The sequence below is a fragment of the Apium graveolens genome, chromosome 4, assembly GCF_009905375.1.
Source record: "Apium graveolens cultivar Ventura chromosome 4, ASM990537v1, whole genome shotgun sequence".
Lineage (NCBI taxonomy): Eukaryota > Viridiplantae > Streptophyta > Magnoliopsida > Apiales > Apiaceae > Apium > Apium graveolens.
The window spans coordinates 233,549,614-233,576,663 of NC_133650.1; the positions used below are offsets into that span (position 1 = coordinate 233,549,614).

The following is a 27,050-nucleotide window of genomic DNA, read 5'->3' on the forward strand; positions in this document are numbered from 1 at the left end:
AGCTGACATTGCTGGCATTTCTTAGCATATTCGCTCGCATCGGCTCGCAAAGTCGGCCAAAATAATCCTTGACGAAGGATCTTGAAGGCGAGAGACCGACCGACCAGATGTTCTCGTCAAATTCCTTCGTGCACCGCTTTCAGGGCCTGTTGTTGCTCTTCAGTATTCAAGCACCTTAAGAGCGGCTGGCTGATAGATTGACGGTACATTCTTCCATTGACAATTGTGTAGCTTGAGGTCCTATACCTTACTTTTAAGGCTTCCTTACGGTCCACTAGGAGGATTCCTTTTTTCAGGAAATTCCGAGTCAGAGTCATCCAATTGGTGCCTTGGTGAATCTCAAGGAATTCTTTCTTTTCGATCGAAGGCGTCTTGACTTCGGTGAGATAGATGGAACTGGTTAGGCTTTGAGTCTCGGCCGAAGCTAGCCTGGAGAGAGCATCCTCCCGACTATTATTTTCCCTTCCTATTTGACTTAGCTCAAAAGTTTTAAATAACAAAAAAAAATCTTTTACCTTAGTAGCATAAGCCTTTATCCGAGGATCCCTTTGTTCATATTCTCCTGAGAAGTGCTTGACTACTAGCATGGAATCACTAAACGCCCTCAAGTGCTTCGCCTCGAGGCTTTGGGCTAACTCCATTCCTGTGAGGAGGGCTTCGTATTCTGCGTCATTATTGGTGAGAGGGAAGTCGAACCGTATAGCCTGACATATTTCAAAGCCGTCGGGGATGGAAAGTATTAAACCGACCCCACACTTCTTCCCGATGACCGAATCATCCACAAAAGCTTCCATTTACCCGGGTTCTGAATGAGTTGTTCTTCCGGTGTAAGATCCTACGGTCCGAAAAACATGCACTCGACCATGAAATATGCCAAGGCTTGAGCTTTGATCGCCATTCGGGGACGTATTCGAGGTCGTGTTCCCACAATTCGATGGACCAGGCTACGACCCTTCCCGAAGCTTTTAACCTTGTTATAATTTTTTTCAACGGCTCATCGGTACCAACCTGAACTGTTTGGCCTTGAAAATAATGTCACAATTTTCGGGAGGCCATGACAAGCCCATATGCAAATTTCTCGGCGTTGGGGTACCTTGTTTCTGCATCCTTAAGGACATGAGATATGTAGAAAACAGGATGTTGGTTACCCACATGAATTTTTACAAGTACTTCCCCCAGTGTTCTGTCGGACACAGCTAAGTAGAGCTGAAGTGTTTCCTTCAGATCTGGCCTCATTAAGAGTGGTGCCTTGGTGAGATATTCTTTCACTTCCTCGAACACCTTTTCACATTCAGCCCCCCACTCAAAATTCTTTGACCCCTGAGGTACGGAGAAGAAAGGAAGCGCCTTCTCGGCTGATCTGAAAATGAATCGCCGAAGGGCGGCTGGCTCAGCGATCGGACTTGAAAGATCCGCCTCTCTTTGCTCCCAATGGGCTCTGTTTTGGCTCTTTTTCTCTTTCCAGTTTCATCTGGCTTCTCATAGGCCTGATCTTTCTCCAAGTCCTCCATGGGTTTGGTGGTTTTCTCTGGTTCATCAGCCTGCAATGCTTCGCGCAGTGCTTTCTCTTGTAGCTCAATTTCTTCCCTCTAGAGCTGCAGTGCTTTCAGTCGTAGAGCATCGACCTCTCTTCGCTTCGTTCGGGCCTCTGCTTCTTTCTCAGCTTGGTTATCTTTTGCCCTGCCCTTCTCCGCGGCTAATTTTTCCGCACGGATCTTGAGGAACAAGGCCTCTTTTTTGGGAGTCAACTTGATGACTCCATCGGCATCCACCAGGGAGGACGTCTGTCCCCCGTAGTGAGGAGTGAAATCAGGTGGTGGTGAGTGCTCATGAACTGTATTTATCATTATCTCGCTGTCTCGTTTGTAATTCTTGTAGTCCCACATACGGCGCCACATGTTACGCCCAGATCTTCTTCGGACTGAATGAACGGTCTTCGTCCTCCCAGGAACTGCCTTCGGTTGCTACCTGAAAGTGAAGAAAATACGAGGGATTGTCCCCCCATTTCACCTCCGGTGTGAAATAAGAATCTGGATATAGAGTGTGTTTAAGGAATACAAGAAAGTAGAGAGTATTTGAGAGAATGAGTATGTAATTGTCTATGTCTTACTTTTCTGGGATTTTTATACCTGATTCCATCATCAATGCTTCGTCCGTTACACCTTAATCACGAAAAAGAGTGAAAAGGGGACGTTATGATTGTGTAATCCCAACGGTGAGAGTAGGAGTGGGCCTCAATCTGCTGGGCTAACCGGGCCTTCGATTTACGGACTTTTGGGCTTTTGGCCCAATAATATAATTGTCTAATTCTTTCGGTGGGTTTTATTGGGCCATAGCCAACAGAGTCAAATACCAATATAAACTCGGATTGCCTTTCAGTGTATCAACATTATCTTGTCAGACCATCTCGCATAATTATGTGAGATGCAATATATATATAATATGTCATAAATTAAAATTATAAAAAAATTGAAAACAAAAATTTGGCTCTCACAATGATCCCATAAGATATATTTATTTGGTTAAACTTTTAGGTAGGTAGCTATATTTGCTTAACCTTCATAAAAATGTAAATGTAAATGTAAATATATTTTTTTATAACAAATAAGAATAATATGTATTCTATCTATGAAAAATTAACATATTAATATAAAATATAACCCATTATTATGGTCAATTTATTTGAGTGCTATGGTTTGCCGATTTAGTAAACTTTATAAATTTATTATTTAATATTATTTTAGTGAATATCAATGGAGTTTGGAAATGCTATAAGTTATCTCTTACTATATATTATATGGCAATCAAGGGTAAAAATAGTCATTTTAATGGCTGTAAAATCACGATTTTGCCCTTTTATATTGGAAAATTATAAAAATATCATTCTTACACAATTTTTGTTAAAATTACTAAGTAGAATTAGCTTATCAAATAGGAATCAAATCCCTTACCTCCTGCTTATAAATTTCATGTCACTACCACCATGCCTTGTAACTTTTTGAGTGCAAATTTATATTCATGTTAAATAACCCACATACTCTTCTTTTATCAAATTCTATTTTTTATTACTTTAACTTTTGAGTAAATAAAATGTTGATTTATATTATTTAAGTGACTCCACTTTTTTAGTTTTTTTAGTTTTACTCTAAACTTTTAAAAATGCCACCACATTGTTATTTAAGTAAAAAATGTAATGAAATTCTGTTAGTATCAATAATCGAACCTGTGACTGAATTTTATCTTAGAACCATGATGTTATAATGAATTTTGATTTTATATTAAAAATTTTATTAAAAAAATAATATTTTTTCCTTAATTTTAACTTTTGAGTAAATAAAATGATAGTTTGTACAATAGTATAACTGCAATTTAAATTTTGTATTTCACACACACACATATATATATTATATATCAATTATGTTATAATTTTTATGATATATATATATTTAATAAAATTAATTTTTTTTAATATTTTTTTTGGATTTCTTTTCAAAAAATCAAAATGCCATCTAATTCAATTTGACTTGTGTGCTTATCAAGTCAAAAATATTCGGTTTAATCCGAAAATGCTGGGAATGAGTATTACGATAAAAAAATCAAATATATTATAAAGTTAACTTTAAAAACTAATTTATTAGGCCATCTCCAAGAGTCATTTTAATGGCTGTGAAATCACGACTTTGCCCTTTCGTGTTGAAAAATTATAAAAGCGCCAACCTTGCACAATTTTTGTTAAAAATAAGGAGAATTTGGTTATCGAATAGGAATCGAAGCTCTTAACTCGTACTTACAATTTTCATGTAACTACAATCATGGTACATAACGTTTTGAGTGCAAAATAAAATTCTTATTAGATAAGCCGCCACCTCTCCTTTTATAAAATTCTATTTTTTTACTTTAACTTTTGAGTAAATAAAATGTTGGTTTATATAATTTATGTGACTCCGCTATTTTAGTTTTTGTAGTTTTATTTTAAAATTTCGAAAATACCGCCACTTTGGTATTTAAGCAAAAAATATATTAAAATGTGTTGGTATCAGGAATCGAACCCGACTGAATTTTCATCTTAGAACCATGGTGTTATAATGAATTTTGAACTTATTATAACAGTTTTATTAAAAAAATTATATTTTCTCCTTTTTTAAATTTTAATTTTTGAGTAAATAAAATGATAGTTTATACAATTATATAGCTGCAATTTAAATATTTTACTTAGACACACACGCGCGCACAGACACACGCATATATCAATTATTTTGTAATTCTTAGATATATATATATCATAAATTAAATATTTTTATTATAACTTTTTTGGATTTATTTTCAAAAAATTATAATTCTGTTTAATTTAGTTCGACTTGTGTGTTTATCGAGTCAAAAGTATCCGGTTTAATCCGGGAGTACTTGGAATGAGAATTTGTATAAAAAAAATATATATTAATTTGAGAGGGTTTATTATAAAACCAATATCTTCATATCTACAGTGTAACTCCAAATTTGGAGTTGCACGGTGCTTTCATTTAATTATAAAGATAGAGTAATGCATCGTTGGACCCCCATAACTTCATACACAGAGTAATAAATGAAGTAATATGGCATATAAAAATGTGATTGCAGATGGCCTTAATATAGATATATATCATATAATAAATTACATATTACTTTAAAAATAAAACCAACTGGAATAATTTACATTACCTTATTCTTGTCATTAATGTACACATACACCTGGATACCAGAAAAATATTAATTATAATTCATTATGAAGGTAAAAATGTTAATTTTGTACAAAATCAGACATATATAGATTACACAGCAAGATGAGTGAGTAAATTTTGTAAGACTCTTAAATAATTAGGTAATTGTATTGGTTCAATATTTTTTTTACCTTCTATTCATTTTTAGACTTTTGAATTTTTAATCCAATTAGGTATAAGTTTGACCCGAGTTAAACTCAAAATCGAGTTTTATTCGACGAATGAAATATCAGCTCGTGAATAAGTTTGATTATGTGTACTCAGTCGATATCTTGACTAAAATGTTCGAGTTTTGGAACAATAATTTAGAATGGTCGGGCAGTAACAAAAAAAATAAAATATTAAAATTTGATTTAATATAAATAGTATAATAAATGTAGTGCATTTCATAATATGTTATTAAGTATATTTCCAAAATAAGAAAATTAGTGTTGAAAGTTTTATTAAATTAGATAATATTTATTTTTACACCCTCGTTTTGAAAATTTTATATTTTTTAACATGATATTTCTGAGTGTACTTCATGTTATTATTTGTTAAGAGAGAATGCCAATTTTTTATTAGTTTTAAAATATCTTACAATTTTATTCATTTACCACATGTTTTCGAATTTGTTTCACTCATCTCATGTATATATAAATTTACTTGGTCAACGTAAGTGTTAAGAATTGATAAGTGAGATGAATTAGTAAAAAAAGTTCAAGGATCGAGGCGGAATCCAGGATTAGTGTCTTCTCGACCCATTTCCTCGACTTCGATTATATGTATATATATAACATGTTTATATATTAAATTAAATTAATTATTATAAAAATATGATTTAAAATATTATATTATTTTTAATATAATCAAAAATCATGTTGATCAATTTTTTTACATTATAATTTAAACTATTTTTTTAATTTGTCATTTCGTTATATTGTAAATCAAATTTAATATGATTTGCTGTAAAAAAATTATGAGATATTAATAATATATTTCTATAATACGAATTAGTAGATTGTGTTTTTTGAAAATAACTTATTAAAAATACAGAATTATTATTTTTAATTATATCCTGAATTCCCACGGGATTCCCCATTCAGGTGAGTATCTGAAATTAAAACAATCTCCGTTCGGGGATCGAGGATAACACTTCCTGACCCCGAAGTGACCCGATACATATCCCTACAAACAAACTACAAATATTTTCGTTATAATAATATAGTTTCATTTTTTTGGTAATTAGGTTGATATACCTTAAACTAAATATCTAATTTCAAAATTTTCGGAATGAATGAGAATCGAATTTTACGATTAAAATAAATTTTTACCATTTAAGTTATCTATATGTACGAAAAGGAAAAAAACGACAATACAATTATAACTTTTATGTCATCTCATTTTTATTGCATATTTATTCATTTAAAATTTTACGAAATGTAATTAAATTTATAAAATATATTATTTATTATTACATAATAGCTGTATAAATATAAAATAAAATTTAAAATAATGATTTACCGTATTTGAAAATTAATTTTTTATAAGCACAAATTCGTCCGAGATAATATTTCGACATAACTACAGGCCCGTGCCTCGCACGGATTTTTAGGCTAGTTTCTAATTAACAAGATAACTAAAACGTTAAATAACTTAAGACAAAATAGTGTTTTTGGATATAGTTTCTCTAAAATTTAAGGTTTCTTCCTCGAAAATAATTGGACAGATTTTCTAATTGCTAGAATACATAGGAGACAAAAAGGTCCACAATGGAGACATCCTCCAACCCTGATTAACTTTTTGATTATTGTATTCCCTCTGTTCCCAAAAATGTTTTCTATTTATATTTTACAGGTTTGCTAATTCACACTTTTAATTGTTAATATTTTTAATTTCATATTATTATTAAATATAAAAAATTCATTATTTTAAAATACTCTTAAATATGAATTTAACAAAATCACTGATGACTATGTTTGATCTTATAGATTAGACGTAAATTAATAGTAAATCATTTATCATTAAAACTACAAAATATCAAAATGGGAAGAACATTTTGGGATAAAGGGAGTACAAGATATTGTCAAATCACCAAAGTCGTTAAAAATCACAATTCCACCATACATTTTAATTGTATACGATTTCGTAAGTTACTCTTAATTACATACATTTAAAATATAATAAAATTTTATAATATTAAAATTAACTATTCTGCACTCATATTCACTATTTTATTCAAGTACACTCATTTTATATATTAAATATATCAATATACTCGATTTTCTTATTTTACTCTAAAAAATTTTACTTTTTTTCTTAGGCTGGGTGAGTCGAGGGAGTAGAATATCAGTAACCTTATACACACAACGCAATTGTTGATTTTCTGACAAAAAAAGTGCAATTAGTTTGACGGGGTCGAAATGATTGACAATGTGACTGGGCCAGCAAAGGTATTCTAAAAAAGGAAGAGAGTCGAATATCGTTTGTGGTAGAAAAGATCAAACAAATGTTGGCAACCACCAATCCATGGTGAGCTAAATTGCATGCCTACATTTGGTCTTCGCAAGAAGTCGGTTGGGTTGATATTTGTGGTTTTAGTGTAGAAAACGCAACAATTGTCAATTTTGGGTGTTTGGTTCATCATAAATATGTTCAATTATTAATATGGAATTTTTAATTTAATTGATAATTTTTGGATTAACAATTTAGTAACATGAAACGAGAACCTTATTTGTGGGTAAATTAAATCCATTGTAACCCTTGATTTTTAATTTCATTCTCATGTTTATTGTCCTTATTCTTTTCGTTTTTTGTCCTTTCAATTTGTTTTATTTTCAGATCGAACATTCAAAATTTCGTTAAGAATAAACACATATAGCGAACAGAAAGTTCCGATGTCTGATCATTTGATTCATTGTACTTAAAATCGATTTAAGATAAAATTACAACTTTTGATGGAATCATATAGCGCTGGTAATTAGAAAATATTAAGCAAATTTAAGAACACCGTTGTTAATGATGTAAACTGAACACTGGCATGGTATTACAGGAAAGATTCAGTGTTTTAAGAAGCAAGTCGACGCTTCCTGGCATATTCTCCATGAACAATCCACCCCACCACGGACAACAATAACAAAATGGAGGCTGTAAGGAGTCCAGCATATGTCATTTTGCTGTATTCGCGTAAACCCGGACAATTTTTGCTCATTAGCCTCTTAAATAAGTCTGTCAAGAAAGTTGAGTCCACCAAGCTCAGAAGAAAAGGTCCCTCTTGGTACAAAACAGAGCTTATATTTGTTGTTGCTACTAGTTGATTGTAGCCTTTAGGTGTCAGCCTCCCTGGTGTCGTACAAATCCCTGATCCTGACACCTCACATACAAACTTGCCCCATACCTGCATAATCATTTAACTTAGTTACTCCATTTTTCGACAGATAAACAGTTTTTTAGCATAGCCCCTTGCTCTGAGGCTCACAGAATACACATGCCTCTAAGGAGGCATGAACCCTATAGGTCTTGTTACTAAAAGAACCGGATTTACTATACTTGCCTCACTTGCATTCTGAAAGTTAACTTCACCGGGTGCACATAGGCGATCAGAAAGATCGGGATTTATTGGATTGCAGAGAATAGGCATTAGTGGACCTGACTGGTTATAGTACAGTGGTCCAGCATTTGGTGGAATGTTTGCATTGCTGACATTGACGATGGCACTATTAACAACTTGAACGACTCCGTAAGTTACCTCTCTTGTGGTTGAGTAGATCTTTTGGGAAGTCTCATTATCTACTCTCGGAATTATGTTTTCTATTGCTGAATCTGCAGCTGGATTCTGAAGCCACTCATCCACTGCAACACAAGAGTCCGCTACAGCACTAATTGTATTCATATGTCAAATTCGACAAAAAGACTTATCAGTAAGTATAGCAATGTATGACTGATGCATTAGAAACATGTGTCATATTAATTTCATATTAGAACTATAGTAAAAGCTTGCCATATATGCAGATCAAGATCTTATCTATGCGATGAAGTTATGCTTAATGTTCATAACCTCTAAGAAAAAACGGTTTTCATAAAGAAACTTTTTCTTCCCGCGGAACTTACTTGTGAATAAGTAGAAACATGGCAGTTAATATAAATATTGCCGTGACAACAATCCAACCAATGATCACGAAGCTGCAGTCATAACACGCAAGAGTTAGCTATCCCTATGTTTCTTGATGAGCAAGATAACTAATTAACTCGTATGATCAATCATTTGTATCATACCAGTATATAAGAAACTTCAATCCAAAAGCAGCAATAACTGCAATCATTGTCAACACAAGATTTAAATTAAGATGTGATACAAGTTTATAACCAGAAGAAAAACTCGGAATTATTAGTTATCACATATACTGGACATACAAAAGCCAAGCAATATCAGTGCAAGCATTGCAGCGGCAACAATAATCAGGGTTCGCCTTCTGCAGCACAAAGCATATCAGTAAAATCCCCCAAAAAAATATTGTACGAGTAAAATATGACAAGGAGAAACTAGCAATACATGCATTTTGAAAAAGATGGTGAATACTGAATATTACATGGGGCTTAGGAAAGTCCAAATATCTTCTGCACTATGCTTGGATACACTATGGAGTTTATCAGCATAATAGTTAATTCTTCCTCCAATTTGATCGATTTGAGATACTAGATCAGCAGGTAAACCAAGCTGATCCACACCTATCTTCTTTGCATCCAAAAGGTTATCAATCAGAATCCTCAGATTACCAAATGCGGTGTCGGCTTCATCCAAAACAAAGACAGTCACTTTGATTACACTTCGCTCCAGCTTTTCCTCTCCAATGTAAGAAACAACACCACCGCCTCTGAAAATTTTATAATTTCAAATAATTTAATGCTACACATTGAACGTGGAGAAAGGTTGCAAAATTAAACTACAAAAATCTACAACAAAGCCTAGTTAGGTGATGAAACTAAAATTTATACATGACACAACACACATCGAGGAAGAGGGGAAGGCACGTACATGGAAGCAAGTGTAAAAAGTAGGAGCAAAAAGAAGGTGATAGCGTGGGCAGTCCGATTATGGTTGGCATTGCACTCCCTTCTGGAACGACAACAGCTGCAGCAACAGCAGCAACAATGACGGATGATCATGAACAGGAGCCATAGCCCAAATAGTACAAACCATATTCCACCAACTATAATAGGTGGAGCTGCCGAAAAACCAACCGACTGCAATCAAGACATTCATTCAATTAATCAAATTGAGATACAGCTAAAGAAAATATAGTAAGTGCAATTACAAAATGTATAGAGGAGAATCCGAGAAACACAAAGTTATATCTTAATTCTTAATCATATTAGTTTGTTTATCGCTTCATTTAATTTTGTTACCTAATTTAGTAGTTTATATTTACAGAGCATGATCCTTTTGAGTGGATTTTACCAACTCTCAAACTTTGGACATCTTTAGTATCATCAAATTATAGACACTTCAGGTTGTTTGTTTCTCTTTGGTAAGATATGTCATGGCTGATGGCTCCCAATGAAGTTGTGCCCATGCATTGCGACTGCTACGGTGGTCTGCTTATGCAGTTATACAAGTAAAACGAAATTGTGCAGCTTAATGCGATTGACATGGTGACTGGTCTACTTGTGGGGAAGTGCTAATGCGAAATTGAATTGTGTAGCTCACTGCTATTGTTATGGTGGTTTACTCGGGCGATGCGTGATAATACTATAAGTTTAGTGATTTAAAAATGCCAACTTGCTAATCTAAATCCGGTTCCTTGCTTTACGATTGTAAGTAGAGTTGCATTTGTAACAAACTATGGGAGACAAATCAAAATTTTGGATGGTAACAATAGCGTGATCAAAACAACATCTGTACGTATTTGCATGTAACGGAAACTCATCATCACGTAAATGCAATCTGACATCATATAACATTATTATGTGCAGATTAAAAACGAACGCTTGTCAGGAACCCGGAGACCATTCTTAGGGGAACCAGGAAAATCATAATTTGTTTGCAGAAAACAAAAGGATAAAAAAGAAAAATGAAACAAACATGAGAAAGGTGACTCACATACACGTAATGAGGATCAGAGAAATTCCAGCCACCACTGTAATAATTGAAGCCATCAGAGGGGTCTCTTCTATGAGTTCTCTTTGCTGCCAATACCAATTTAGTCGATGCGTTGTTGGGGGAGGGGGCAGAGGTACCATTGGTTTCGGCTACGATCCTTCGGCCATCAACACCATTACTGATCTCTCTTCCATCTATCAACATCAATGCATGCATATACATTAGGACATCCACTGATTAAATTCAATGTGCATCCTATAACATCGAAAAAATGATTACGTAAATTAAGTATGAACCTGAAATATGTGTAGGCTGGACATGAGAAGCTCCATGGGAGAAGCTGACAAAGGTTGAAGAAATGAAGAAACAGAAGCACAATGTTAAATAAAGGAGGGATAGATTGTTTGATCTAAAAACAAACATTAGATAATACAGGATATAAATCTAAATCCCTCCGTTTGAGTTAATAATCTCTCCTGGATCGATAAACCAGAAGAAGGTAGAAGATTATATCTGATAAATGTAGCAGTTATTTACGAAACATAATTCAAGTTAAGAGGAAAATATTGTGCTACAAAACTCCTGGATGAGTTACGGACAGATCTTACTTGGTTACTCCGTTTTTGCCGTTGCCAAAGAAAGAAGACACGTTACTTAAATTTCGAGTCTTTATTCTGTTAGCAATTTTGTTGTCTTTAACTAAAACATAAATTATATTTCAGAGAAATCCTAGGGTTCCCAAAAATATTTACGAAATCGTTCTCAAATGTGAGTTAGTGAGTATTTTTCATTAATAAAATGGATTTTTCGTGCATTAATATGAGTTTCACGAATAAAATAACACGTTACTTGGATATTTAGGATTACTCTTCAGTATACATGGACATGAAAAATAACACATTGAGAAAATCAAAAAGATTTCTTTTTTATTTTAAATATCCACCATATTCATTTTTCGAATATTTTAATCACAGATACGCAAAAATAGAGTTTTTATTTTTTCAGTTTACTAACAATAAATGCTCCCAGTCTCTATTGGGATGAGATGAGATTGATCAATGAAAGAACCTTTGTCCACAAAAAGAAAAATCTATAAATATGTATGTAAAACATGTAACATGCATATTATGTCGATATTTAAGTTCCTATTTTTTTAAAAATAATTTGTTCTGCTCATTTTGTTTCGAAAAATATACAAATAAAGCCATCACCCTTCTAAACAAAACCAGCAAACACATAATGACTTATGTTGACAATAACCCCTTCATATCTACAAAGTTTGTAAAAATATTTGTGGAGTAATATGAATAGAGATGGTGGTGCGTCTCGGAAGGACTTATATTGAAGGAGCTCTGAATGTGATTACAGAGACTGACAATATGGTGGAGTTTGGCTCTATCCAGTTCGCTCGTGATAACTGTTACGCCCATATTCCTTTGGAATGAATGAATAGGTTTCGGTCATTTAAAAACTGTTTTCGACCGCGACCTGAAAGGGAAGAAAATGTGAGGGATTGTCTTCCCGATTCACCTCCGGTGTGAGAATAATAATCTGTTTGTAAAGTGGGTAGAGAGATACAAGAAAAGTAGAGAGTGTTTGAGAGAATGAGAAAGTGTCCTTATTTTTTACTTTCCAAGGGGTTTTATACCCGATTTTCCCATTAATGTTCATCTGTTACACCTTATTAATGGAGATGAGGAGAAAGTGGGTGTTATGATTGTCTGATCCCAACGGTTGGGGGAAAGTTGGGCCTCGGCCTGTGGCTCTCTGCGGGCCTTCGGTTTCTGGGCTTGTTGGGCCTTCGACCCAGTAGTATGGTCATCTAATGGGCATTCGGTCGGTGGGCCGTATTGGGTCTATGACTAACATGTCCTTGTCCTTCGACTGGGCCTTCGGTTGGTCCGATGGACATCAGTCAGGGCCCATTTTGGGGTGAGGAAACCCTAGGGTGGTTGCTTCGATTTTACCTCGATCTTTGTTCGTACACGTGGCAAGTTTGTGGGTGCATTAATGTGACAGCTATTGGCACGTCGTTTCATGAATTAATCTCAGCCGTTGAATCTCAACCGTTTCAATCTGGGACGTCCATTTCAAAGTGCCCCAAACGTCGCCCCTTTTGGCACCTAAACTCATTTTTGGGCGCCTATATAAAGGGTCATAGTATACTTAGTTTTCCTTTTATCAATTTCCGACAACTAAACACAAACCACCGCAGTTCCTTTCAAGCTTTTCAATCACGGGTAGCAACAACTCCACATTTCCCGATCATCCCATTTCAATCCAACAACATCTTCAAATCAGTAAGTCTCCTTTTTCCTTTTCGTGCATTTTACATTTTCATGCAAGTTTAGTGAGTTTTGTTATTTTGCATGCAAGTCCAGTGGTGATTTTCTGGGCTTGGTTTTCTATTTATGTGTTGTTTTTTTTTGTTTGGGATGCTACTTATGTGTAGTTGGTGGTTTTTTCCTGGGTTTTTCTTTTTTAAGGGCACCGGATGGGTTTAAAGAGGGCATGCGAGGTGTTCTTTAGTCAAGAACTCTCTTCAGGGGGTTCTTGACTGTAGAACATCTTTCGGGAGCCGACCTAGGGTGTGTTGCTCTTTTTTCTAGAGTTTAAAGATGGCAGACGAAGGGTTTCTAGGGGCAAGAACTTCCTTCGGGAAACTTGTCTGTTAGAATATTTTTCGAGATCCGACTTCAGGCGTTTCCTTGTTCGCTCGGTTCTAGGACATGTACTCGGTCCTTCGTCTTTTAATTTTTTCTTTTAAGCTTAATCTGAAGTTATTGGTTTCCATATTGTAGACCTCAGTCCTGAAAGAGATGTGTCCTAAGTCCAATCATGTATGATGATTTAGGAATAACTTTTATGTAATCTGTTTTGATTTCATTGATATTAATAAAAGACTTGTTTTGGTTTTATTGCGGGCTTTATCTATTTAAGTGTTTAAATAAGATATACCATAGTTTAGAGTAAAGGTTTTTATGAATTATGATGAGATCATAATAATGAGACCTAAAAGATGATAACTCTAAACTTAAATATTTCCTGGTCGTAGGATTACTAACTAGTAATTAGTAATTCGCAAAGATCGGTACATACTATGCTTGCTTCATTATGAAGGATGTCTGTTCTCATAGATATTTGTGTGGTGACACTATAGCTAGTATGTAGGTGCTTATTATAGAATAAGTTCACTGAACATGACTCACACAGCTGAACAACTGATGGAGTTCACTCACGTGTCAGCAGTTGTTCACATAGTGATAGTTGTACAAGTATCCTTAGACTTGAGGTCATCATAGTCATCTTGTGTACAATGAACTATGCTTTGGTTTAGTTCTTAGTCTCCAGGGACAATTATAAGGGCTCTACTGGGTATAGGAATTTGTACATGAAGATAGTGTATGATCAATAAAAGATCTACCCCTTCTAGTGAAGGAAGAGAATGTTCAATGCTGATCCACTTATGCTAGTTCAGGAATCTCTAGCTAGAGTGAATGAAATTAAAAAGGAGTTTCTAATTTATATTAAATAGAACTAAGCATAGTGAATGGGAAAGCAAATGATTAAATAAGATAGGCTTGACACAAGTTCCATGCCTTGTATTTAATCGTGACATTGCAGGGTAGAAGGAATTGATTGTACGGTAACTACTCACTGAATAGGTTCTTGGTATTCTAAGCAGTGAATTCGTATTATCCGGATAGTCGCGATATGCTGGGAAGTATCCCTCACGATATAGAATAAAAGGAAAAACTGAGGAATCGAAACCATACCTCGTGAATCGAAGCTTTATAAAATTGGAGTGCTAGCAGTTGCTCCTCAGTGTGTGAAGCACTCTACCGGTATCCACCAAGAACGATCCTCTTCGATGAACCTTTTATAAAACCGAGCTTTTATAAAATGGAGTTTTTGGGAGAGAGAGAGAGGAAGAAGATGGAGGCTAGGGTTTTCACAAAACCAAAATTATGTGAATAGAATGAGCCATCTCATTCTATTTATAGGGCTCTCCTAGGGTTTTGTAATATATCTTAATATATATTAACCCCCACATTTTATCTTCATAAAATGCTTTAATAATAATTAAAACTATTTTAATCATTATTTATTTTTCTTAACTATTTAGAAAATAATTCTCTCTCTCATTATTTCATCAAAGAAAATATTCTTTTATGGTGTGACCCTGTAGGTTCAATATTATGCCGGTAGTAGAAATAAATAATAATAAACTTTTATTAATTATTTACATGAATACTAAAATTCACTAAATATAATTAACTGATTAATTATATTTATTCTACATCGTGAGTGATGCTTCTCAACATATCGCGACTATCCGGATAATATGAATTCACTGCTTAGAATATCAAGAACCTGTCAGTGACTAGTTACCGTACAATGAATTCCTTCTACCCTTATAATATCCCGAATAAATACAAGGCATGGATCTCGTGTCAGGCCTATCAAATTTAATCATATGATTTCTTATTCATAATGCAAAGTTCATATTAATGCAAATTAGAAACTCCTTTCTAATTTCATACACTCTGGCCAGAGATTCCAGAACTCGCATACTAAGAATAACATAGGATATTCTCTTCCTATACCGGAAGGGGTAGATCCTCTATTGACATTAACTATCTCTATACACAAATCCCTATGCCCAGAATAGACCTAATGGATGTCCTTGAGACTAAGGACTAAACCAAAGCACAGTTCATTATATATAAGATACCTTTAACGATCTCAAGTCTAAGGACACTTGTACAACTATCACCAACTATCACTCAGTGAATAACTATTGACACGTGAGTAATCTCCATTAGTTGTTCAACTTATCGAGTCATGTTTAGTGAACTTATTCCCTAATAAGCACCTACATACCAGCTATAGTGTCACCACACAAATGCCTATGAGAACAGACATCCTCCTGAAGGGAGCAAGCATAGTATGTACCAATCTTTGCGGATCCTTTAACATCCGATTAGTTATCCTATGATCAAGAAGTGTTTTAAGTCCAGAGTTGTCGTCTTCTAGATCTTACTATTATAATCTCATTATAATTCTAGAAGCTTTACTCTAAACTATGGAACATCTTATTTAATACACTTTAAATAGATAAAGCCCATAAAATATAACAAGTCTTTTATTAATTCAAATGAAATCAAATAGGAATACAAGAAAGTTCTTCTTAACTCATCATACATGATTGGATTTAGGACAAACACTTTCAATCTCCCACTTGAACTAAAGCCAATCACCCTGGTATCTAATACCCATCTTCTCTTTATGACGATCAAAGTGAATCTGAGACAATGACTTTGTGAGTGGGTCTGCTACGTTGTTATGTGTGTCAACTCTCTCAATCTTGACATCTCCTCTTTCAATGATTTCCCTAATCAAATGAAAGCGTCACAAAACATGTTTGGAATTTTTATGAGACCTAGGTTCCTTGGCTTGTGCTATTGCTGCGTTGTTATCACAATACAACACAATAGGCTCCTCAATGCTAGGAACAACTCCCAACTCAGAAACAAATTTCCTCATCCAAACGGCTTCTTTTGCAGCCTCACTTGCAGCTATATATTCTGCTTCCGCTGTGGAGTCAGCCGTTGTAGACTGTTTGGAACTCTTCCAACTAATCGCACCACCATTCAGAGTAAACACGTACCCTGACATGGATTTGCTATCATCACTTTCTGATTGAAAACTAGAGTCCGTATAACCCTCTATTTTCAACTCGGATCCGCCACCAAAAACAATAAAAATATCCTTAGTCCTTCGCAAGTACTTAAGGATGTTCTTCACTGCTTTCCAGTGGTCTTCACCTGGATTGGACTGATATCTGCTCGTCACACTGATTGAATAAGCAACATCAGGCCTAGTACATAACATCGCGTACATGATAGATCCTATTGCTGAAGCATAAGGAATCTTACTCATACGCTCTCTTTCCTTAGGTGTCTTAGGAGACATCTTTCCGGAAAGGGACACTCCATGGCTCATCGATATGAGACCTCTTTTGGAGTTTTCCATGCTAAACCTTTTAAGCACTTTCTGGATGTATGTACCCTGGGTAAGACCTATCATTCTTCTAGATCTATCTCTATAGATCTTCATACCGAGAATGTAGGATGCTTCTCCCAAGTCCTTCATAGTGAAGTTCTTCGATAGCCACACTTTGACTGATTGCAGCATCGGTATATCATTTCCTATAAGAAGTATGTCATCCACATACAATACAAAAAATGTTACCGCGCTCCCAGTAACCTTCTTGTAGACACATGGTTCATCTATGTTTTTGATAAAACCAAACTCTTTGATTGTCTCATCAAAACGGATGTTCCATCTACGAGAAGCTTGCTTTAAACCATATATGGTTTGCAGCAGCTTACACACTAGGTGTTCATTTCCCTTAGAAAGAAAACCCTCTGGCTGTGTCATATACACTTCCTCTTCAAGTTTCCCATTGAGGAAGGCCATTTTCACGTCCATTTGCCAGATCTCATAGTCGTAGTAAGCAGCAATCGCAAGCAAAATCCGAATTGATTTTAACAGGGCTACAAGCAAAAAAGTTTCATCAAAGTCAATCCTTTGTCTTTGTCTGAATCCTTTTGCCACGAGCCTGGCCTTATAGGTCTCCACCTGGCCATATGCTCCAATCTTTCTTTTGTATACCCATTTGCACTCAATAGGATTCACACCCTCAGGCGCTTCAACCAAAGTCCATACTTGGTTGGTATACATAGATTCTATTTCGGATTTCATGGCACTTTGCCATTTCTCTGAGTCAACACTATTCATAGCCTCATTATAGGTCATAGGGTCGTCATCATCAATGATTGACAACTTATTGTCATTCTCAATGACAAGGCCATAATACCTCTCAGGTTGGCGAGACACTTTCCCTGACCTACGAATGGGCTGTTCTACAGAAGGTTGTTCAGTCTGAACAGGTGTTTCCACTTGATTTGTAGTAGTTTGTGCTTCTTGAACTTCATCAAGTTCAATTTTGCTCCCACTGTTTCCTTCAACGATAAACTGATTTTCCAAGAAGGTAGCATGTCTGGAGACAAACACCTTATGATCGGTGTAAAAGTAATACCCTAAAGTCTCTTTAGGATATCCCACAAAACTATATTTTACGGATTGAGATTCCAGCTTATCAGGGTCAACTTTCTTGACATAAGCTGGACATCCCCAAATCTTAACGTGTTTAAGACTCAGTTTCCTTTCTTTCCATATCTCATATGGAGTTTTAGGGACAGATTTGGAAGGCACCTTATTCAGTAAATATGCTGAGGTTTCCAATGCATAACCCCACAGGAATACTGGAAGATTCGCATAGCTCATCATGGACCGAACCATTTCTAACAAAGTTCGATTTCTCCTTTCAGATACCCCATTCAACTGTGGAGTATATGGAGGAGTCCACTGGGAGACTATACCATTTTCTTTGAGATAATCTAGAAACTCTCCATTCAAGTATTCACCACCTCGATCTGATCGAAGAGTTATAATACTATGTTTGGTTTGTTTCTCCACTTCATGCTTATATTCTTTAAACTTTGTAAAGGCTTCAGACTTGTGTTTCATCAAATACACATATCCGAATCTAGATCGATCATCTATGAAAGTAATGAAGTATGAAAATCCACCTATGGCTTGCGTAGACATTGGTCCACATACATCTGTGTGTACCAATCCTAGCAAATCTGCAGCCCTCTCTCCATGTCCACTAAATGGAGATTTGGTCATTTTACCCAATAGACAAGACTCGCATGTAGGATATGATTCAAAATCAAAGGGGTCAAGTAACCCTTCCTTATGCAATGTCTGCAGTCTATTTTCACTAATATGACCAAGTCTGCAGTGCCACAAAAAGGTGAGATTTTCATCATCCCTTTTTCTTTTATTAGTATGTTCAATTTGTAGTAAATCATACTCTACGTCACATACATACAAACCATTATTTAAAATACCACTTCCATAAAGAACGTTATCTCTAAGAATTGAACATTTATTATTCTGAATAACAAACGAAAATCCATCCAAGTCTAACATGGGAATAGAAATAATATTCCTCACAATCGAAGGAACAAAATAACAATTATTTAAAACAATAGTCTTGCCCGTAGGCATATGTAAATGAAATGATCCTACAGCTTCAGCAGCAACTCTTGCTCCATTTCCCATCCATAGAATCACCTCCTCTTCCTCAAGAGTCCTACTTCTCCTTAGTCCCTGCAACGAATTGCAAATATGAGAACCACAGGCGGTATCTAATACCCAAGTAGAAATTTGATTTAATGATATATTCACTTCAATCATGAACATACCTGAAGCAGAAGTGGTAGTCTCACTACCTTTCTTCTTCTTCTTTAATTCTGCAAGCTAAACCTTGCAGTTCCTCTTCCAGTGCCCCACCTTGTTACAGTGAAAGCAAACAGCTTTGCTCTTGAGGTCTTCAGCTTTTGGTGGAACAGGCTTTTTCTCACCTACTTTCTTCTTCTTGGAAGGGTTCTTCTTCCTTTTCTTAGGATTGGAACCTTCACCAATTAGAAAAACAGAGCTCTTCTTAGGGGGGAAATTCGATTCCGCAGACTTCAACATGTTGTGGAGTTCAGCCAGGCTGACATCCAGCTTATTCATGTGAAAGTTCACAATAAACTGCGAAAACGAACTCGGAAGTGATTGCAAGACCAAGTCTTGGCTCAGCTCCCCATCCATGGCAAAACCAAGTTGTCCAAGACGTTCAATCAAATTGATCATCTTAAGTACATGGTCATTCACGGATGATCCCTCAGACATCCTACAACCGAACAGCTCCTTCGATATCTCATATCGAGCTGTCCTCCCTGCCACATCATACAACTCTTGTAGATGCATAAGGATAGTGTGAGCATCCATATGCTCATGCTGCTTCTGTAGCTCAATGTTCATGGAAGCTAGCATGATGCATTGAGCAACATTTGCATCATCTATCCATTTACGATACACAACATGTTCATCATTATGTGCATCGTTAGCAGGTTCAGTAGGCTTAGGTGAGTCAATCACATATTCCAGCTTCTCCACCCTGAGAACAATTCTCAAGTTTCGAAGCCAGTCAGCAAAATTAGGACCAGGAAACTTGTGAGCATCTCTCCAGAGTGATAGTGTAGAAGACATAACGAATATAGTAAATCTGTAAATGATAAACACATAACAACACTTAGCAAATATTCAATTTTATTTCAAAACACTATATGAATCATGTCTTTATTCATAAGTGGCTCCCACTAGTTTATCTAATTTATACAACACCTAAGTGAAAATTAGGCATTCGTAATGCTAATGGGAATAGGGATCCTATATTCCATTACACAACCTCGGCGGTAGCACGAAACATCATGTGATGTTCAATAGGAAGATAACTCTTGTCAATTACATCTTATGTTATTCCCTAATATAATTTTAGCCTCTTGAATAATTGAGTCATGGCTGTAGTATGACAAACTCAATATTCTAAGTCAAGTCTAACCCAACATTTTGTACAATTGAATCAGTCACCAATGGCCCACGACTGTAGCACGTAACGACCTTTAGATTCTAATTCAATGTACACATCTCTATGTAATAGACAAGTATTTCTTATTTCGAAATCAAAGCCCTCGGCTGTAGCACAAAATGACAATGATTTAAAAATAAGAACCACTTTCTATCATGTTGGAAGGCTATGACCGACACAAGCCCGTTGTGTCATTGGCCAATTACTACTTGATATTATTTAATTTTAGAGGGATTATATTACGTTACAATCATAATCATATTATAAAGAGATTCTTCCTTTTAAATTAAATATTTCAACTCAATAATCGATAATCAGATGATTCCCAGATCTGGTGGAGCATTGTCAAGAGGCGTCACTTAATAACCCTTTCTTACAGATAGAAATCTGTTATTGAGAGAATCATCCTTTCTCTCAAAATTGAAAATTCATATTTAATTACATGTTTCATAAACACAAGAATCTCATGATTGTATTCATAATATTATTGTCAAGACAAGAAACGATTCCTATTCTAGATTTTCTAGAGCACGCCTTATATTGATTTAAGTTCACCTAAATCTATCATCGCATGGTAAACATAGGCATACATCTCATATATAAAAATAAATAAACAAGTAAGCATGCAAGCAATATCATGTCACACATTGATATAATGATGTATGGATTTATTATAGCACTTAAAAGCAATTAAAACAATAAAAACATGCTTTAAAACACTTTCGAGAATATAAACAGTTCAAAACTTTTATATAAAAAATATTTGACCACTCCATTAGATTCGTCTCGGAAAAACGAATCCAACGATATATTGCACGCCCAAAACGGATTTACGAAACTCCCAAAAAATCAAATTTAATGTGGACAGACGGGCTGTAACGCATGTACGTAATGCGTTACAACATTGTTGAGCCATTTACGCGTGTAACGCATTCCGTAAATGCGCAACAGTGTGTAACGCATTTACGGAATGCGCAACAAACCGCTTCCCCGCGTGCAGGCACGCGCCTGGCAGAGCCGCAACAGTTTTTTTTTTCTGTCACCTTCCCGTTTGTCTGCCAGCCGTTTACAAAACAAAAAAAAATGTAACCCCCTTTCCTTTTACTCCCTTCTTTAATAACTCTTTATTAATTTATTATTTTAATTTTATTATTAATAAATTAATTAACATTTAATTAATAAATTAATAAAAATCAAAATAATATGATTTCTTAAATCAGGGAGTAGCAGAAAAATACCAGATCAGCCATGGGTCCTTGTGCAAATTTTAATCATAATTATTCACATGCATAATTATTCCATGAATTTTAATTAAAATAATTTTTAAAAATTCAAAACAAATAATCTATACATCACAAAATTATGAAAAAAATACCTAGACAATCTACAACACTTGTAGAACCCAGATCAGTAGTCAAAATCTCATGCAAAAATTATTTCGAATTAATTCATAATTAAATCCAAATAAACTTGTAAAAATCATTATAAATCCATATATGCATAAAAAAATCTGAAATTTTTATATGAATCTCTATATGCAGAACCTAGCTCTGATGCCAATGATGGAATTTACGGATGAGAGGAAACGTGAAATAATAATTTATTCCGTAAAAACCATATACCGCACATATAGAAAAACGTATAAAAGGAAAAACTGAGGAATCGAAACCATACCTCGTGAATCGAAGCTTTATAAAATTGGAGTGCTAGCAGTTGTTCCTCAGTATGTGAAGCACTCTACCGGTATCCACCAAGAACGATCCTCTTCGATGAACCTTTTATAAAATCGAGCTTTTATAAAATGGAGTTTTTGGGAGAGAGAGAGAGAGAGGAAGAAGATGGAGGCTAGGGTTTTCATATAACCAAAATTATGTGAATAGAATGAGTCATCTCATTCTATTTATAGGGCTCTCCCAGGGTTTTATAATATATCTTTATATATATTAACCCCCACATTTTATCTTCATAAAATGCTTTAATAATAATTAAAACTATTTTAATCATTATTTCTTTTTATTAACTATTTAGAAAATAATTCTCTCTCTCATTATTTCATCAAAGAAAATATTCTTTTATGGTGTGACCCTGTAGGTTCAATATTATGCCGGTAGTAGAAATAAATAATAATAAACTTTTATTAATTATTTACATGAATACTAAAATTCACTAAATATAATTAACTGATTAATTATATTTATTCTACATCGTGAGTGATGCTTCTCAACATATCGCGACTATCCAGATAATATGAATTCACTACTTAGAATATCAAGAACCTGTCAGTGACTAGTTACCGTACAATGAATTCCTTCTACCCTTATAATATCCCGAATAAATACAAGGCATGGATCTCGTGTCAAGCCTATCAAATTTAATCATATGATTTCTTATTCATAATGCAAAGTTCATATTAATGCAAATTAGAAACTCCTTTCTAATTTCATACACTCTGCCAGAGATTCCAGAACTCGCATACTAAGAATAACATAGGATATTCTCTTCCTATACTGGAAGGGGTAGATCCTCTATTGACGTTAACTATCTCTATACACAAATCCCTATGCCCAGAATAGACCTAATGGATGTCCTTGAGACTAAGGACTAAACCAAAGCACAGTTCATTATATATAAGATACCTTTAACGATCTCAAGTCTAAGGACACTTGTACAACTATCACTCAGTGAATAACTATTGACACGTGAGTAATCTCTATTAGTTGTTCAACTTATCGAGTCATGTTCAGTGAACTTATTCCCTAATAAGCACCTACATACCAGCTATAGTGTCACCACACAAATGCCTATAAGAACAGACATCCTCCTGAAGGGAGCAAGCATAGTATGTACCAATCTTTGCGGATCCACTAACATCCGATTAGTTATCCTATGATCAGGAACTGTTTTAAGTCCAGAGTTGTCGTCTTCTAGATCTCACTATTATAATCTCATTATAATTCTAGAAGCTTTACTCTAAACTATGGAACATCTTATTTAATACACTTTAAATAGATAAAGCCCATAAAATATAACAAGTCTTTTATTAATTCAAATGAAATCAAATAGGAATACAAGAAAGTTCTTCCTAACTCATCATACATGATTGGATTTAGGACAAACACTTTCAATCTCCCACTTGAACTAAAGCCAATCACCCTGGTATCTAATACCCATCTTTTCTTTATGACGATCAAAGTGAATCTGAGACAATGACTTTGTGAGTGGGTCTGCTACGTTGTTATGTGTGTCAACTCTCTCAATCTTGACATCTCCTCTTTCAATGATTTCCTTAATCAAATGAAAGCATCACAAAACATGTTTGGAATTTTTATTAGACCTAAGTTCCTTGGCTTGTGCTATTGCTGCGTTGTTATCACAATACAACACAATAGGCTCCTCAATGCTAGGAACAACTCCCAACTCAGAAATAAATTTCCTCATCCAAACGGCTTCTTTTGCAGCCTCACTTACAGCTATATATTCTGCTTCCGCTGTGGAGTCAGCCGTTGTAGACTGTTTGGAACTCTTCCAACTAATCGCACCACCGTTCAGAGTAAACACGTACCCTGACATGGATTTGCTATCATCACTTTCTGATAGAAAACTAGAGTCAGTATAACCCTCTATTTTCAACTCAGATCCGCCACCAAAAACAATAAAAATATCCTTAGTCCTTCGCAAGTACTTAAGGATGTTCTTCACTGCTTTCCAGTGGTCTTCTCTGGATTGGACTGATATCTGCTCGTCACACTGATTGAATAAGGAACATCAGGCCTACTACATAACATCGCGTACATGATAGATCCTATTGCTGAAGCATAAGGAATCTTACTCATACGCTCTCTTTCCTCAGGTGTCTTAGGAGACATCTTTTCGGAAAGGGACACTCAATGGCTCATCGGTATGAGACCTCTTTTGGAGTTTTCCATGCTAAACCTTTTAAGCACTTTATGGATGTATGTACCCTGGGTAAGACCTATCATTCTTCTAGATCTATCTCTATAGATCTTCATACCGAGAATGTAGGATGCTTCTCCCAAGTCCTTCATAGTGAAGTTCTTCGATAGCCACACTTTGACTGATTGCAGCATAGGTATATCATTTCCTATAAGAAGTATGTCAGCCACATACAATACAAGAAATGTTGCCGCGCTCCCACTAACCTTCTTGTAGACACATGGTTCATCTATGTTTTTGATAAAACCAAACTCTTTGATTGTCTCATCAAAACGGATGTTCCATCTACGAGAAGCTTGCTTTAAACCATATATGGTTCGCAGCAGCTTACGCACCAGGTGTTCATTTCCCTTAGAAAGAAAACCCTCTGGCTGTGTCATATACACTTCCTCTTCAAGTTTCCCATTGAGGAAGGCCGTTTTCACGTCCATTTGCCAGATCTCATAGTCGTAGTAAGCAGCAATCGCAAGCAAAATCCGAATTGATTTTAACAGGGCTACAGGCGAAAAAGTTTCATCAAAGTCAATCCCTTGTCTTTGTCTGAATCATTTTGCCACGAGCGTGGCCTTATAGGTCTCCACCTGGCCATCTGCTCCAATCTTTCTTTTGTATACCCATTTGCACTCAATAGGCTTCACACCCTCAGGTGCTTCAACCAAAGTTCATACTTGGTTGGTATACATAGATTCTATTTCAGATTTCATGGTACTTTGCCATTTCTCTGAGTAAACACATCTCATAGCCTCATTATAGGTCATAGGGTCGTCATCATCAATGATTGACAACTTATTGTCATTCTCAATGACAAGGCCATAATACTTCTCAGGTTGGCGAGACACTCTCCCTGACCTACGAATGGGCTGTTCCACAGAAGGTTGTTCAGTCTGAACAAGTGTTTACACTTGATTCGTAGTAGTTTGTGCTTCTTGAACTTCATCAAGTTCAATTTTGCTCCCACTATTTCCTTCATGGATAAACTGCTTTTCCAAGAAGGTAGCATGTCTGGAGACAAACACCCTATGATCAGTGTAAAAGTAATACCCTAAAGTCTCTTTAGGATATCCCACAAAACTACATTTTACGGATCGAGATTCCAGCTTATCAGGGTCAACTTTCTTGACATAAGCTGGACATCCCCAAATCTTAACGTGTTTAAGACTCAGTTTCCTTTCTTTCCATATCTCATATGGAGTTTTAGGGACAGATTTGGAAGGCACCTTATTCAGTAAATATGCTGAGGTTTCCAATGCATAACCCCACAGGAATACTGGAAGATTCGCATAGCTCATCATGGACCAAACCATGTCTAACAAAGTTCGATTTCTCCTTTCAGATACTGATAAGTGGCATTTTATACCACTTAGAACGTCTTAAAATGGCTTAAATTGGTGTCTTGAAATCAAGTATTTTGTGTATTTGATGCGTTTTTCTAGTATTTATGCATTTCAGGGTATTAGTTACATTTCGGAGGAGGAATCATCAAGAATAAGCCTTGGCATGTGTTCACCATTGAGAGAGGAAAAGAACGGGCAGATTACGGCGAAGAAACGGAGCAAACCTGGAATTTTTCCAGTAGGGTCCTGTGCGCCCGCGCAGCAATGCTGAGCGGCCGCGCAGCAGCCTTGCGCGCCCGCGCAGAAATGCCGAGCGGCCGCGCAGGGTCGGGGAAAAAGCTGAATTATTTTAGACTTCTACTTCTGTTTGGCTTCCAACTTCTATGTAATCTGAGTTTTATGGGACTATTATATAAGTAGATTTGAGACGTTTTCATAGAGAATAAGAATGAGATTATGTTTTAGATTGTGTTTGCGCAAGAAGCGAAGGAGATAAGGAAGAAGACCGATTTAGCACACCGCAACGAAGGAGGGAGCATATATTCTTGTGATTCTTGTTTCGTTGTAACGTTGGATGCTAGTTTTCTTGCTTTGACTTATTTACTCTTGTGACGTACTCTGTTTTAATATAATTAGTTTAGTTATTATTTTCTTGTGTTGTTTATCATGATTTCATATGAACCCATGATGGCGATAAGTTATATTATGGGCTAATCGTGATCATGGGGTTGCAACGGATTTATTATGGAATTCTTTAGCTAATTGTTTAATACTTTAGTGTGTGATGATTGCATGATATCTAGTATTGGTTGTGCGTATTCGTCTTATGTGCGTCGCGAACATATAAGATAGGGTGTTAATCTCTTGTGAAGCGACGATGGATCTTGAGATTTAGAACTTGCCATGCTAGCATAGGTTCATGTACGTTGTGCATGATTAGTGGGTAATTCTAACAGTTTTATTTGCCCTATGTAATCAAAAGGGATAACTTGTGCTTAAATCGTTGTGTTGTCAATTTCTGTAGACATATAGGAACTCAACATAATTGATGACTATTCGACTTCTATCTTAATTGTGGATGTTTGGTAGAATGGTATTAGTACAATGAAAGTTGGCTTTTATCAGTTTCGTGTTATTCGATTAATGTCATCACTGTCACATGCTAAAGGTAATAACAATGGCTATAGAAGGAAGTAATAATGAAGTTGTGATCTCATGAGTGTTTTATTATTGATAAATTGAAGTGTTAGTTAAGTGGTTAATTAAGTAGTTAATTATAGTTAATATTTAATCAACAATTTTAAGTGTTATTATCTTAACATTGAGAAGTAATCATACATTGGTGAGTGAGTTTAATTAGACAATAACTTAGTCTG

The 27,050-nt window shown here is 35.4% G+C and overlaps 2 protein-coding genes across 2 annotated transcripts; both read right to left on the reverse strand.

The window, feature by feature from the left end:
• Positions 1 to 116: 116 nt before the first annotated feature.
• LOC141719417 (uncharacterized) lies at positions 117 to 794 on the reverse strand. The gene has a single exon (XM_074521795.1). The coding sequence runs from the start codon at positions 792 to 794 to the stop codon at positions 117 to 119; it is 678 nt and encodes a 225-aa protein (XP_074377896.1).
• A 6,818-nt stretch (positions 795 to 7,612) lies between these two features.
• Positions 7,613 to 11,431, reverse strand: LOC141717058 (uncharacterized). The gene is made up of 9 exons (XM_074519179.1): positions 11,133 to 11,431; positions 10,837 to 11,030; positions 9,772 to 9,980; positions 9,326 to 9,610; positions 9,150 to 9,208; positions 9,012 to 9,048; positions 8,847 to 8,918; positions 8,290 to 8,614; positions 7,613 to 8,133 (listed from the first exon to the last, which is right to left on the reverse strand). Exons 1-9 carry the CDS (start codon positions 11,257 to 11,259, stop codon positions 7,804 to 7,806), a joined length of 1,638 nt encoding a protein of 545 aa, XP_074375280.1. The 5' UTR covers positions 11,260 to 11,431; the 3' UTR covers positions 7,613 to 7,803.
• Positions 11,432 to 27,050: the final 15,619 nt, after the last annotated feature.